The following is a 16,029-nucleotide window of genomic DNA, read 5'->3' on the forward strand; positions in this document are numbered from 1 at the left end:
TCGTACAAGGATTTTGAGTTTTTTTGTATTTTGGAAAATAGAAGAAAATATTAGTCCTCAGCATAACCAGTTGTTTTAGAAAGATGATTCATCTCTCTACCAGCAAATTATATATAAATGAAACCTTCAAGATGACAAGATGAAGCGATCTACAGTCGTCAAAATTGAGTTCCCAGGCTTGTCTACCTTTGAAAAATATAAAAAATACTCCCAGTAACATTTGGATTAGTTTGAAGCCATATATAAGTTGCTTTCTCCAACATTTTCTTTCTCACACTATCACAAAATCAAAAATATTAAAATCAATTAGCAAACAATTGAAAAACGCTTCCAATCAAAGTACCGAATTTCAAAATCTACTAATTATAATCCGTTTAATGACTCTTTCAAACACTCTCTCTCCATCCTTTTGTTGTCATTCAGGTTGTCTGTCATCTGTCACTAAGTGCGAAAGCGTTGTGCTTTATAGATTTTGTGTGTGTTTTCTTTGAATCACTATAATTTTCCAAACACCCCAAAAGTGGAAAACATATGCTGGTCATGCCACCAACAAGCTGAGGTGACAACCACACGCACACACACACACACACACACGGACGCCAACAAATGTTTGAATGCTTCAATGCACAAACGAATCGACATGCTGCAACAACACTACAACAAAAACACACAGCAAACGCATTGCAATCATGCACATGCTGTGTTGTTGTTGTTGCGCTGTGTTAACTCCACAACACGCCACATTATGTGTAGAGTAGAGTGTTTTGGGGCAGCGTGTGCGCGGTGACACTTGCACTTGTCAGTGTGGCAGCAAGCAACGCCAATGTGACGAGTTTGTCGTTGTTGTTGTTGTTGGTTTGTTGCGTTCGTTATTGCGAGCTGTCGACTTGGTAGTTGGCTGGTGTTGAATTTTTCAACTGGTCGGCATTCGTATCGCGTTCGCGTAACTGTGCACATGCCAATTCGTCAGAGGCAGCAAACGGAAGCTGCCAAACGGTTTAAGAGTAGAGCATATAAAAAAGAAATAAAAACAATAACAAAAATCAGTGAAAAGTGCAAGGAGGAAATGCAGTGACAGCAACAGGAATTGGCATTACTAATAGTTAAAGGCGGTCATTGCCATAAAGAGCTGACAGGTTGCTTGTCATTTTGTGTGTATGTGTTGTTGCCGCAAAGGAGGGAGTAGCCATTTTTGAAAGTGTTATTAAAGAGAGAAGTGAAATATAACTTTTAATTAATGTAAAAAACGCTGCAAAAAGCTGGAAAATAATAAGAAAAAAGTGCGTCTAACAACTTAAGTAAAAACATATAAACGGAAAATGATTAAAATGTGTAAATTTGTTAAATTTTAATATTTTTCTTACACCCGCAGCTGAAAAAGTGCTTATTCCTAGTTCACTGTGCGGCTTACCAACAAATTTAGTTTACAATTACATTAAATAATACAAGCGCGCTAAACGCAGCGTTAATTAAAACGCTTATAAGAAAATACCAGCTATTATTGAGTACAATCATTGGCCAACTTGTTGTTCTCCAATTGGCGCTGTATGTGTTGCTGAAGGAAGCCAACAAGTAACGACAGCGCGACATAAATAACAATAGCTTATACAAATAAGAACAACAAATCCAATTAGAAAAATACTTGCGTGTTAAAAAAAAAAGCAACAACAAATAGCGCGGCGTACTTGTTTGGCCACCCAGCAGGCGCCACATTTGAGACGCACATAGGTCACAGTGGTGTCACAGTGCGCGCACAGTCAGCGCACGCGACGCTAGTGGCACAGCGTGTAGTCGTTTTTTCTTTTTTCTTTTTTCTTTTTCAAAGGTAAATTTCAAACCACCGAACCATAGCGCCGCACACATTTCGAGTACTATCAGCAAAACGCGCACGAAGTGCATATTAGCGAGCGCGTACTGAGCGCTAAACAGCTGTGAGCGTTTGTCCGCAATTTGACTGTGTTTAGTGCGCGTACGAAGCAAGCGTGTAACGCATCGCCGCGTCGTTTGTGTTAATAATTAAATGAGTAGCATTGGTGCGCGGTAACGAAAACGAAATATATATTAATAATAATACAACTGTGTATTCTATTTAATATAGCATTTACATAAAAAATAAATTAAAAAATAATTACCAAAAATAAAATACCAATTAAAAATCAAGTGTAAGCATCGGACAAGTGTTCGGCTTAAAAACAAAAAAAACGCTGACCAAACCAGCAAAACTCCTACTTTTCACGTATATAATCAAGCTACAGCGTTGTAATTATGGCCGCTACACCGCTGACCCTGATGGATGGCGGCCTCGCATCAGCAACGGTTACTGGAGATGCAGCCAGTTTAGATAGCGGCAGCAATACAATTGCAACATCATCCACAACCGCCGCCGCCGCCAAAACCGCAACGTCATCCGCTGTACGTCCAACAATGCTTTTTGGCTCTAGCGAACGTTTGGATACATCGGCCAATATGTTGGTCTCACCGAATGGCAGCAGTGGTGGCAATTCCGCCGCCACATCGCCCTCATTCCTGCCGGAGATGCCGCAATGGAAGAAAGACTTGATACAACGCCGCAAATCGAATGTGGCACGTACGATTGGTGCAGCCGGCGTGCCAGTGTCACCGACATCCGCTGCAACAATACAACAACAACAGCAGCAGCAACGCTACTCACTGACGGGTGGTCAACTGCAATCACCAACAACAGCTGCAGGTGAGTGCATACGTACATACATATGTGATTTGAGTGGTACACAATTTTTCAGTTTCGTTTTATTTCATTTTATTTTATTTTATTTTAATTTACAACTTATTATTGTTGTTGTTGCTGCTGTTGCAAATTCAATTAGCGCGTTTTTGTTGCGCATTTTTGCGTGTCCATAGCCATTGGTTAGCTGGCATCTTCATTAATGCCACAAGTTGCCATTTTTTGTTGCTTTACTGTCAAGCCACACAAAAATATTCGCGCTGTGCTTATAGCCTAGTTGTGGTCTTATTGCTAGTGCACTTGATTCTTATATAATTATGATACGCCACCGCAGCTATCAACTTTCAAAAAAATATTGTAAAAAAATTAACGTGGAATGTGGTCTTAAGCCGCGAAAGTTGCAAAGGTATGCTGTTATTCCCACGGTAGTTGCTTCGCGCGATTTCAGGACCAGTGAAACTGCAATGTCAGGAATGTCAATGTCTTTTCTATATTTAAATTGTGGAAGCATAAAATATTCCCTAATGTTTCCGAGATGACCGTTTCTCGTAAACATCATCGGAACTCTAGGAACCACCAGATTGGTAATCTCGATAATATTTAGGCATCTCTTTCGATTATTTGAAAATTTAGTGGGTACAATAACTGTAATGTTAAAGTGCCTAGTACCTAGTTGTCGCCCATGATCAGACACCGGGTCAATGCCAGTTCAAGTTCAATGACAGTAAAACCAGAAAGCTCTCTTAAATCATAAATCTAAAACTAACCAACCCAAACAGCATTAGATCGTCGTAATAACAGCCCATGACCAGAAATCGGGTCAATGCTAGTAACGTAGAAGCGGCTGTTGAGGAAATTGACTCATTGTGGTTGTAACGGTTACCCAAACCTGCCTGAACCGACAAGCCTAGATTAGTTGCCATCGAAGTCATCTAACGGGAGGCCCAGGAAATGAGTTGTTTCAACTGGGCCGAACCAAAGGGAAAGGGGTGTTAGATGTGTGGGAATTAGGGGGCATGCAAAGAGCTGGTTAGTGTTAATTGACTCGTCTTCTCTAGCGCATTGGACGAACCGTCGCACCGTTCCCACAACAGTCGGATCTACGTAACCGAAACGGTCATGGTTTTTGGTACGGTCAAGGACACTCATATCGGCAGTATTTCTTTAAACTATTTAGCGAACGAACCGGCGCCCCGTTCCCACAACAATCGGAACTACGTAGCCGAAACGGCCATTGACTTCAGTTCGGTCAAGGACTCTGAAATCGGCAGTATTTCTCATAATTCTTTAGGGAATGCTTTCAACTAAAACAAAAATAACAGACTGAGTGTCTATTGGCACAGATTCTAAATAATTTTAGGTACTATTGCTGAGGTGGCGGTACTTAAGTGGATGTAAACCCAGTTCCCATCACTGTTGGGTCCACGTAATGGGAACGGACCCAGATTTTTCTGGAGCCAAACTCTACTATCTTGGTAGCATCTCCAAAATTATGGGAAGCATATTTTCTGCTGTTACAACAACAAATTTTGAGATAAATCCGGGTCCGGGTTCCGGTAAGCGTGTCTTTTTTTTTTTTTGTGTATTCTAGCCTTTAGAAACATAACCTAACTCTTGTGAATTCAGTCATATATGGCAAATTCGAAAGATTGATCAACCAAAGTATGAAGAAGAGTAACTTCTCGACTTTTTTGTTATTTTTCTTATATTTCCCAATGCTTCGAGCATCAATTAAGCTGACTGATACCTCGAAATACCGCAAACCTGCTCATGTAAGCACTTTTTTTCAACCAAATCATTCCCATACCTTTCACATGTAAGCCGCGTATCTTTCTTTCCCACTACACGAAAACAAGCGGAAAGAGTTAAAAATAAAACCGCATCTAAGTAACCGCCATACACTAGCAACACAATTGCAAATTGCATTTGCAACAATGATGTAGCCGTCAAGCAGCATATTTTGTCTTAATTGATTTTCAACCTACATAAATGCATAAACGCTTAACAACAACGTCGTCGTCGTCATGGTGTTGTTGTTGCAGTTGTTTTTTATTGTTGTAGCAAAGTTTGTATGTAGCCTCATTCTCGTAGCCCGAGTCTATTAAAGCATTCTGGCATAAATAATTTTTCACAGCATAAAACTTTGTTAAATGGTGTTAATATACTACAAGTGTCTTTGCGGCGCCAGTTGCATTCTCATTGCTCACTTTTTGCCCGATGACCTAATTACTGACTGGCACATACTCTATAGTTATTTATATCTATCTAACTGGCTCGTAAATTTTTGCGCCATTATCAGGTCTTTGCTAGGCTTTAGTCACTTTTTCGTGTGGTTTTTTAGTAATTTATTTTTTCGATTTTTGTATTTTTTTTTCATTTTATTTGTACTGTTTTTGCATTTTTTTAATTTTATTTTTATATTTTTTTTAATTTTATTTTTATATTTTTTTTAATTTTATTTTTTCCCTTTTTTTAATTTTTTGTTTTTATTATTTTTTAAATTTTACTTTTACTATTTTTGTATTTTTTTTTAATTTTAGTTTTACTATTTTTGTATTTTTTTATTAATTTTATTTTTATTATTTTTTAGTTTTATTTTTACTATTTTTGTATTTTTTTTATCAATTTTATTTTTATTATTTTTGTATTTTTTTAAATTTTATTTTTAAAATTTTTTAAATTTTATTTTTACTATTGTTGTTTTTTATTAATTTTATTTTTATTATTTTTGTATTTTTCTAATTGTATTTTAACTATTTTTGTATTTTTTAAGTTTTTTAAATTTTTTATTTTTTTTTTAATTTAAAATTTTGGTTTTTTGAATTTTTTTAAAATATTTTTTATTTCTATTTTTACTATTTTTTTCTAAAAGCACTGCTGTGCTGCTTTCTTAATCAGCCAGCTCGCTGTTCAATTGTGTTCGTCGCGTTCTTAACTGACGCAAATATCTTTATCTCTAATGCCGACTTTCGCAGCCACTTTCAGATAACTGCTTTTCCCGTTAGCGCGCTCATAGAAATTCTTCACTTTTTTGTTTTGTGTGTTAGTTTTGTTTCGTGTTTTTATTGCAATTTTTTTTGCTGTGCTATTAGAAAGGTTATGTGTGTGTGTATGTATGTATGTATTTCTTTCGTTAAGCCGATAACTTCGCACTTTTATAATAGCTCATTGTTTTGCTTTTGTTTTTTTTTTGTTATACTTTTCGCGCTCTCTCGATTTGCCATTATTATTCTACTTATTGTTTTTGCTTTAGTTGTTTTTGCCTTTTTCCGCCGCTTTGCGTAATCGCACGCACTCACCTGTTAATCGCATTGAGAAAATGTCTTTGGCCTCCCATATATACTCGTAAAATACGTCGGTGTCTGTCTGTTGCTTCTTTAGCACTCATTTCTTCTAGCTTATCTAAATCTATTTAGTTTTTTTCTCGTTAATTTCTTTCGTTTTTCGCATTAAATGCGTTCGTCTGGTGGAACACCTTTTTTATTTTTTTAGTATTTTTTCCAATTTCCTTTTTCTCTTAATTTTTTCTTTTATTTTTTTTTTAATTTTTTATAATATTTTTTTTTTAATTTATTTTATATTTTTATTTATTTATTTTTTTTTAATTTTTAAATAATTTTTTTTAAATATTTTTTTTTTTATCTTTTTTTTATCTTTTTTTTTAATAATTTTTTATACATATATTTTTTATTTTAATTTCTTTATAATTTAAATTTTTTTCTTTTATTTTCTTTTTTTAATTTTTTTCTCTAATTTTTTAAAATATTTTTTTATATATTTTTTTCTCTTAATTTTTTTTTTTAATTTCCGTTTTCTTTTAAATTTTTTCTCATTTTTCTTAAATTTTTTTTATATTGCTTTTTATAAGCATTTGTTATGGTTTGCTGCGGATTTATCTGTTTGCAACTATGTATCTGTGTGTCTGTGTATTGGCGATATGTTGTCCCACTTATCTCAACGAGCGTGAAATGAAAAATCCAATTCCATTGCGTTATTTTTCCGGCTTCTTCCAAGCCATATACACTCTATTGCCTATTTAGCTCTCCTATTATACGTTTTAATTCCTCAGCGTTTCCTGCGCTTTGTTGTTGTCGTTCTTATGTGGACTTTCCTGTCTTGTTTTGTTTTGTTTTGTTGTGTCTTTCCATTTGTATAGAATTTTACGATTTCTGTTAAAGCTAAGCTTTTAAGCATCTTCAGCATTTGCATGTTTTTCGTGCCATTAACAGTTTGTTGTTTGATACTTTACGACTTTTGCCGTATTTTTATTGTTTTGATCTCCAGCTCTTGTGTTTTATCGATTTGACAACATATTTTGCACAATTAATTGCTCGTTTTGTTGCCAACTTTCTGTTCAATGTCTAAACAGAATTTCTAATAGTTTTCACCAGACCAGTCTTCGAGTGTTCGGAAGTCTGGTTAGGCATCAATCATAGCATATGTATGGATGGACTTGCTGCTACATATATTCCAACCCAAGTATCTTTATCTTCAGACTCCTTTAACGACCCATATACTGCCTTAGAATAGAGTAGAACAGAATGATAAATAGAGGAATGCCCTGCGAGCTGTGGTCTCCATGTCTACAATAACTCCATTAGTGCCCGCACTCTGATGAATTCCAGAATGGTCTATTCATTACTGAAGAAGAAGCGCACCTCCGTCGCTACACATTCTAATAGTAGGTGTGGGGTAGTTTCAGCCTGCATGTCACAGAGGCGCAGTACTTTGAGCTCTTGGACTTATTCGAGGTTTCAAAGAAAGACTGATTGAAGAAAACTAAAGTGGTCTTCTATCAAAGCAATGTAATTTGTTCGACGAGTTGGTTTTTTCAAAACTGTCTAACCGTATCATATCAGAAACTGGAAACTTTCTGAAAGCATCTGTAAGAAATCGTCCTCACACTCTCTATGATATGTTGAAGAACCTCGCTTTTATGCGGATTGTGGCAAGACGTTCATCCACCAGGGTGAATGCCAGGACTCGTCGACGGAGTCTCTCTCCCACCACAAATCCAACACCAAATTTGCGCTCCTTTATATGGTCGCTGTAGTAGATGTCACAAGGACCCACCATCTTCCGCCCTTGTCCCGTCCATCGCACTACTTGGATGGCGGTGACGTCAGCCTTTAGTCATATGAGGACATCAACCATCTGGGCAGAGGCACTTTCCCAATTAAGGGTCCGGACATTCCAAGTGCATACTCTTAAATCATTATCCTTAAAACGTTTGCAGGGGTCGTCATCAAAAGAGGGGTGTCTCATCCGAGGCTTTCGTCGATTTTTCATTGGTACTTCGTTTTTATGTGGTACTTCGTTTTACTCACAACCGCAGAAGCGGGTTCGCCCTCTCACTTTAGCTCGCCTGCAAACGGCTGTTTTTTGGCTACCCAGAGAATACTTGGTCTAAAACTGGAAGCTGCTTGAACCATGTGGAGAAGAATCGTTTTTGGCCACTCCCAAGTGAATGACAATCAAAAACTTTCCTCACTTACATGAACTTTTACACATGATCCCATCCTCATCTCCATCCATTTTGATGTTGTAGCAGAATAAAATAATTTGAAGGAATGCTCCTGAGTTCTCCGTTCTTGGTTGCATTTCGGTTCCGTAGACCCGATTGTGGTAGGAAGAAAACGGTTTTTGTGTTATGAGCAGCTTTTTCATGTCTTAAGGAGAATTGTTTACCAAAAACTATTACGGAATACTGCGTATTTCACAGTCCTTGAGTGCGTTTCGGCTCTGTAAACACGAATCTTATAGGAGCCGAAGAATTTTTATCTTTTTACGGGAAGCCTTTTCATGTCATAATGACAATTGTTGTTGTTGTGGCGTCAGGAAATATTCCCCAAATAATTCTGAGAAATACTGTCGAGATAAGAGTTGTTTTCCGAATATAAATCTGTCTGTTTTGGGTCCATCGCCTGACTTTAGTGAGAACGGCTCGATTTTTATCTTTTTGAGGGGAGCTTTTTCAAGTCTGAAGCTCAAATGCAGCTTTCATATATTTAATAATTTATGTTTTAAATTTTAAGTTTACCCTCCCACGAATTCTAGAGTTATAGTGTCCATATAAAGCAATCTTATCATGTTCACATATATTTATTTATAGCATGCTTGTTCTCCAGACCACATTACCAAATACGTATCGCTTATCGCTTTTAGCAGCGCATATTTTCGTTCACATAATTTACGGTATTGATATTAAAATTTGTTATTCCTACCGTTGAAGTGCTCTTATGACCCTGTCATTTATATATAATTTTGTTTCTATAAAAATGCATGCTGATAACAGCAAAGACTGCATTATAGCAAATGAAAATAATGTCTGATTTCATGCAAGTAAACAAGCAATTTTAATAATAATAAAAAATATTTTATAATTTTTGCTTTAAATTTATACTAAAAGCTGAGCTAAGCTTGAGGCGTTCATTCAAATTTTAATTGCTTTCTGTGCATTTGTGTGTGAAAGTATGTGTATTTAAATATCGTTTTCGTGCTTTCAAACTAGTAAGTGGCTTTAGTTTACAAAATTTTCGTTGCTCGCTTACAAATTTCAATTAGTTTTTCGAAGTCATATAAAACGCACACACACACAGCAACTTACTATGTAGTCTGTTGTCTGGCTTTTTCCACAAATCTTTTCCTCTCTACTATCGCCAATTCTTGTTTCATTTCGTGCCGCAGCCGCAAAACTCTTATCAAGTTGCACATCGTACGCCTCTGTCGTCATGTAATCCGATGTTTATTATAAAAATATATATAAAATTATTTTATAATAATACAGCGAAAGAGTGGTTGGGAGATTGTAGAAATGGGTGATTGACTGCTTTCATAATTTTTTGTTTTTTTTTTTCTTTAATATATAACATTTTTTTATATGTGTTTATATAATATATTTTTGTTGAGGTCTCATAAATCTGAGAAAGTGTCTTTATTTATTTTTTTAATCTTAATGAAGTTCCAGTAAAGGATCTCCAGATTTCGTTTTCCTTTAAACCTTAAAAGAGTTCCATAGAGTTGGATCTATATTTTTTGTCATTGCTTTCTTTCATAATCCCATTTGGATTCCTAAAAATCTCTGTGAAACTATGAAGAACCACGGCTTAGTTAAAGAATACTTCTATCTGTTTCTTCGGTACAATTTCCGCTTTTCTCATCGTTTTGGAAATCGTACTGTTCAATCACATCAAATCAAAAATAGTACGCTACCCTCTCTCCGCCTTCAGTTCTCCTTTAGAAGACTGTTTTTAAACATTTTGCTCTTCCCAAGCTCCTTGCTGGTTTTGTTCCGTATATACATAACCTCAATCTAAGTTTCAGCTTGGTCCCTACATATTTTCCTAATATATGAAGATTTTTAGATTCCGATACCCGTTTCGATATCCAATTTAACCGTATTTTCGGCTTTACAAAGCCAATTTCATGCTTTTCCACACATCTCCATCGATTATTCACCAAAGAGTGTGTTGTGATAACAGATTCTGATATCCCTTGTATGCTTTTGGTGGTTTTGTTGTTGTTATCTGAACCGACAAGCAAAAGTCAGTTGTCATCGAAGCCATCTAAACTGGAGGTCCAGGAAACGAGTTGTTTCGACAGGGTGGAGGTTAAAGAGGTGGATAGCATTATGCGGAGACTGTTAGCTTGAAAGAGATAAATTGGGTATGTCAAGGTTCAGTCTGGATAGGCAGTAGTTTAATCTGCTACAGTATTCAGAACGAAGTTGCGCGAATGTCACTCTAGTTTCGCGAGGCAAGTCGAAATCAGTGTCTACGATAGTTGGTGATTTGATTCCAAGTTTGTCATTCACGGGGCGGGGATCAAGGAAGATTTTAATAGCTGCAATAGCTCCTCTGTGAATGGAGCGTTCTCTATACCTACATTGCCATCTCTTTCGTTGCCTTCGGTTGAAGTTTGAAAATTGTAAAACCTAACAGCTCTTTATGAAAGAGTTTGTGTCAAAACAGTTTTTTGTTCTCTTATATTGTCTTTTTTTCTTATTTTTTTTGCAATTATTGCCACCTCCCCTCCCCCAGTGCTTATGTAACGTTTTATACCATATTTTTCAATATTAATTTCGTCTCCTGTCTTACTGCTCTACACATTTTTCTTGCCTTATTTTTGTTGTTATTTACTGTCATACAACTGCGATAAGAGTCGGCCTCTTATGGTAATTACACTTGTCGATATTTACAATTTGTTCGTGATTTTGTTTTCACTGTTGTTTTCTTAATACATATTTCCACTTTTTCTTATCATATACTCTGTACAATATTACAAGCACAACAAAAATTGCCTCAAATTGTTTGAAAAATAACAACAAATCGATTTCAGTTTTAAAAGCAATCAAAAATTGAGTTATTGCTTTTGGCGGCATTTTGTTTTTTCTAATGTCGCGGAAAATTAGTTCTATTTTATAACTGTTTTAGTAGCGGTATAGTTTGTGTAGTTTCATAAGCAAGTAATAACTGCGGAGTGTTGGCTGTGAAATAATTTGAAATATTTACTGAAATTGTATGAGTTTCTCGAGATTTTGGTGGTCCGTTAGAGATTTATATTGTGGATATAAAAGTGAAAATTACGCGTCGGTTTTAAAATTCTTGGAAGAAGCTTGAAAAACTTGTGATCGATGACAGTTTAGAAGGAAAAAATTAAGATGCCTTACTAGAGAATATATAGAGTCGGCATAACTGTCATTGAAGTGAAAAAGCTCGTCAGTCCAATTATACCTTTTGTAAGTTGATAGAAAAACAAAACAATTCTGGACCCAAAATCCAGACCTTTTTTGGTAAAGAGAAACCAATTTTAGAATACTGGGTTTCTTTTCGTATCCGCTATTGGAAAAAGCTGATTTACGAAATAAGAACTTCGATCGAAATCGGTTAAGGAGTCTAAGTGACGGTTACGATTACGGGGACCTTAAAGTTTGAAACGACTACTTTTTTAGTGTCTCAATGTCATGGTCTATTCTTCCCCTTCTTAACTGCTCAGGCGACCAATGGCGAAGTTTACAACAGCGCACCATTTGTTCTTACTTTTGGTAGTTTGGTGTCAATTGGTAATACCAAGTTAAGCCAGGTCCTTCTCGATCTGGTCTTTCCAACGGAGTGGAGGTCTTTCTTTTTCTCGGCTTCCATCAGTGGGCAATGTATCGAACACTTTCAAAGCAGGAGCTCTTTCGTTCATTCGAACGCCCTTCTAGCCTTTTTTATTCGCTGAACTATGTCAATGTCGTCGAATAACTCATACAGCTCATCGTTCCATCGTTTCGGATATTCGCTGTTGACAATGTTCAAAGAACTATAACCACAAAACCTTTCTCTCGAAAACTCCTAGTGTCAACAAGGTCTTTTAGTCCAGCATAATTCAAATTCTGGTTCGTCAGACCTTAAAAAGTGATGAATCGAACAAGCTACTGGTATAATTTAATAGCGACGGAGGAGCGAGCGTACTACCACCCCGGTTAGTAAGGCCTTGAAGAGATGAATCGAACAAGGACTGGTATAAGCTACAATTAATGGCATAACAGAATAGAGATCGAAGAGCGTGCGGTATAAACGTCTTAATGTGGTATCCCTGTGCTTTTGTATTGACTGTTTCTATAGCTTCCTGGTTACCTTCACTTTTTTCTTCAAGAAAGCGGCGCTTAAATGTAGCGTTCTGAGAAAAGGCGAGTCAAAAACAACTAATAATCATTCGCAGTCAGTTCGTTAGTCTAGATAAAACTTTTATGTAAGTCAAGTTGTTCTTTTCATTACAATTCCTTTGTTGCTTAACCAAATACAGTTTTTCTCATATCTTCTTCAAGTATATGCCTACATACAGATATATTCTACAATATCTACATATTTGCTCAGTGAACCGCAACTAAGTGCGCAAATTTATACAAGCGCTATACACTTTTTTATTCTCGCTTTCCGGAAACTTTCCAGCTCATTTATTACCACTCAAAAGCCGCTACTGCTAGACACATAGAGTGTCCTTTCATAACAATTTTTTTAGGTTAGACTTTTACATGTCTAAAAAGCAGATACCATATTAATACAGCAACTTAAACGCGCCTTAGCTTGCTTAGCTAAATAAATTGTTACACGTGTAAGTCTTTACAATGTGTTTATTTAGGTCATAACCTAATTCCATAATTTTTTCAGCAAGTGTCACTACGATTCACTTGCCTGGAATTCAAGGAAGTCGCACCTACTTGTGTTGACTGCCTTTGAAAAAAGGAAGGAATATACTTTGTGTACCGTGTCTTCTGTGACTTGTTATTCGTTTATACGGTTATTCAGGGATTATGAAGAGGGTGTGTGCTTACAACTTTAATAAGCTTACACTTTTCGATTCGTGGCTATTAGTTTACAGTTATTTATTGTTGACAGGTTTCAAGTTGCGCATTGAAAACTTTATTTTACTAGATATACAGACATATATACATACATTCATTGTGAAAGATGTTTTGCAAGCGTTATGGAGCTTTTTACAGAAAATTTTATAAAAATACATATTATTTGGCTTTTTAGTTCGGAAATATCACACACTTTTCTTACATTACCGCCCTTTTCTCGACAATAACACGCTGAGTATGGATTCCTATTCGTCCACATTCCTTTGAATAGCCTTCTTATTGACATACCCCTTCAAAACAGGCTAACAAAGTCAAATTTCAGAACCTAGGTATCCAATTGACAAGTCTATTTATGGATATGGGTCGGTCGCCATGATTTCCTCTCAAAAAAATTAATAATTTTAGACGTCGTAAGACTTTTTGTATTATCTTAATGAAACAATTAAACGCTTATGCGATTACTATTGACAAGAGCTATCTAGAGGTCGATAATAATTTGCCTGCAGCGTCTTCAGTTATGATAATGTTCTCTGTAACTTCAGTTTCATGAGAAGTTTGGACTGAAATTTACCTTTTCTGAATAAAAGTGAAACCTGAGAATCTCTTCAGGACAGTTTCCACTCCCAATATATCAATGTTGCTTTCTTTCTCTGAGTGCTTTTCATCACTGATTTTGAGCACAATTTGTCAAAGTATGCTTTGATACAGCTGATTCGACAGTCATCATCTATGAGATCTTAAGATTGTTCACTTTCTTCATAATTCACAGAAATGTCGCAGATTTTAAGTTGAATTTCTCTCTTTGGATGCATGACATTCGGCCAAGAATACTGGTAGTCTCATTATTTAACAGAACTTAGCATACTTTTTGGAGTTAAGGCTGTGTTTTAGTCTACTGGGCTATATTTCGGCTTTATTTTCGACGTCATTACTTTTTTCCACTGCAAATAATTAAATTTTGCTTCTTACTATTTAAGGTTGAGACATTTTCATACCGGATTTCATATCCATTTGTAAAGGATTACTTTGGTATAGCTGCTTTGGCAGCCATCCCTATATGAGAGAACCAATCGACCAATACATCTTCATACTTCACAAAAATGTCACAGAAATTCAAGATAATTTTTTTCTTTGGTTCTTAATATTTATGTCAAGATTACCGGTGGTCTCATTATTTTACCGAACTTAACATACTTTTTGGAGTTAAGCCTGTGTTTTGGTATACTGGCGGATATTTTGGCTTTAATTTCGACATCATAACTTTTTTTGAATAACATCAAAACCTGAGAGTCTCTTCAGAATCGTTTCCATATCAAATACTTCCGTTTTGTTTGTTTACATACTATTTAAGGTTGAGAGATTTTCATACCGGATTTGATATCCATTTGGAGTACTTTGGTACAGCTTCTTTCCTAGCCATCCCTATATGAGAGAACCAATCGACCAATATTTCTTTATAATTAACCCAAATGTCACATAAAGTCAAGATAATTATTTTCTTTGGTCGTATGGCAATATGTCAAGATTATCCAAATTCATCACTGGTCTGATTATTTAACAGAACTTTGCATACTTTGTGGAGTTAAAGCTCTGTTTTTGTCTACTGGGGGGTATTTCGGCTATGATTTCGACGTCATTACTTTTTCTGAATGAAAGCGAAGCTGAGAATCTTTTTAGTATCGTTAATTTAACCGAACTTAATATACTTTTTGGAGTTAAAGCTCTGTTTTGGTCTACGGTGATATATTTTGGTTTTAATTTCGATCTCATTACCATAAAATGGTTTTTATCTATAATTTTTTTTTTATTTTTTAGTTTCTTTCATCCTATAAATCCGTTAAAAATATAATAATACTAGCAAATAAAAATAACTTTAAATTCATATATTCAATTTTCTTGCAAGTAATCTCTGTCATAATTCATCTTGCTCTATTTAATATTTTTTCACATATTCACTCCACTATCTTCTGACAGCGCTTGTCACGAATGACATTAAAAGCAATGCTGTCATTTTTTAACGCTTTAACGCTATGTTTGCTTCCACTTTATAAGCATTGAATTGACAATTAAATTTGAGATAAGTCAAATGTGAAAAAAATCTACAAGCTGAAGCCACCGCAATCATTTTAGATAAGCCTACTTTCCAGACTCGTCAAGAAAAATAAAACTTCCTCATTTGCAGCTGAAGTGCAGCTGGTGGCATTCATTTAAATATGCATTTATACACAAGCATACTCACGCAAAATCATACCTCCACTCGCTCCGACATGAAATCATGTTATTCTTACGCTACCATAGCTTGCTAAAATAATAAATAAATCAAAGAAAACGTGCAACTGACACAAATATACAATTCTTTCATTTATTTTTTATTTATGGCATATAAAATATTTGCTTCTTTTTTTTGCATAAAAATGCTGAGCGCTGCTGTATTCATTAACACAGAAATAATAAGCCATGAAATGCAAATGGAATTATTTATGTACATATGAGGAAAAAAGTAAATAAATTAATTAATTTGCTGCTGCAGCATAGCGGTTAATTTTCGTACATTGTTTGTTTGTTTTTTCGTTGGTATTAAAGAGAAAGCTTTACACTTCAAGATTAAAAAAATGGAAAATGAGCATGGCGTCGCCCACTTATGGGTCAAAAACCATACCTCAGAAACTACTTGACCGATTTTCATGAAATTCGGTACATAATACTTTCTTAACACCCTGATGACACATGTGGAAAAAGGGTGAAATCAGTTCACAACCACGACTACTTTTCGTATAACTTAATTTTGAATTCCAACTGATTCCTTCACTTTATAAGATATACATAAGGAACCTATGAAGATGGCGGAATAAAACTTTACACAAATAGTGTATATCATCCGTGGCTTCACTTTAAAACTTTGTCGAAATCGGACTATAGCTTTTCAAGATCCCTGATATCGAACATGAAGAACTCAGTGCGTAAGAGTAATTTTTCA

The 16,029-nt window shown here is 35.5% G+C and overlaps 1 protein-coding gene across 3 annotated transcripts in view; it reads left to right on the top strand.

The window, feature by feature from the left end:
- LOC114804736 (mucin-19) overlaps nucleotides 1-16,029 on the top strand; it is a 107,982-nt gene that overhangs the window by 1,193 nt on the left and 90,760 nt on the right. Inside the window, exon 2 of one of the 3 annotated variants that reach the window (XM_054232370.1) lies at nucleotides 2,099-2,710. In XM_054232370.1, the coding sequence (XP_054088345.1) occupies nucleotides 2,266-2,710 (445 nt within the window). In that variant the 5' untranslated portion in view covers nucleotides 2,099-2,265. Of the gene's footprint in view, nucleotides 1-1,824; nucleotides 2,711-16,029 lie in introns of those variants that run through there. The other 2 variants (XM_054232371.1, XM_054232369.1) reach the window with 2 other exon arrangements.

The sequence above is a fragment of the Zeugodacus cucurbitae genome, chromosome 5 (genome assembly GCF_028554725.1).
Source record: "Zeugodacus cucurbitae isolate PBARC_wt_2022May chromosome 5, idZeuCucr1.2, whole genome shotgun sequence".
NCBI lineage: Eukaryota > Metazoa > Arthropoda > Insecta > Diptera > Tephritidae > Zeugodacus > Zeugodacus cucurbitae.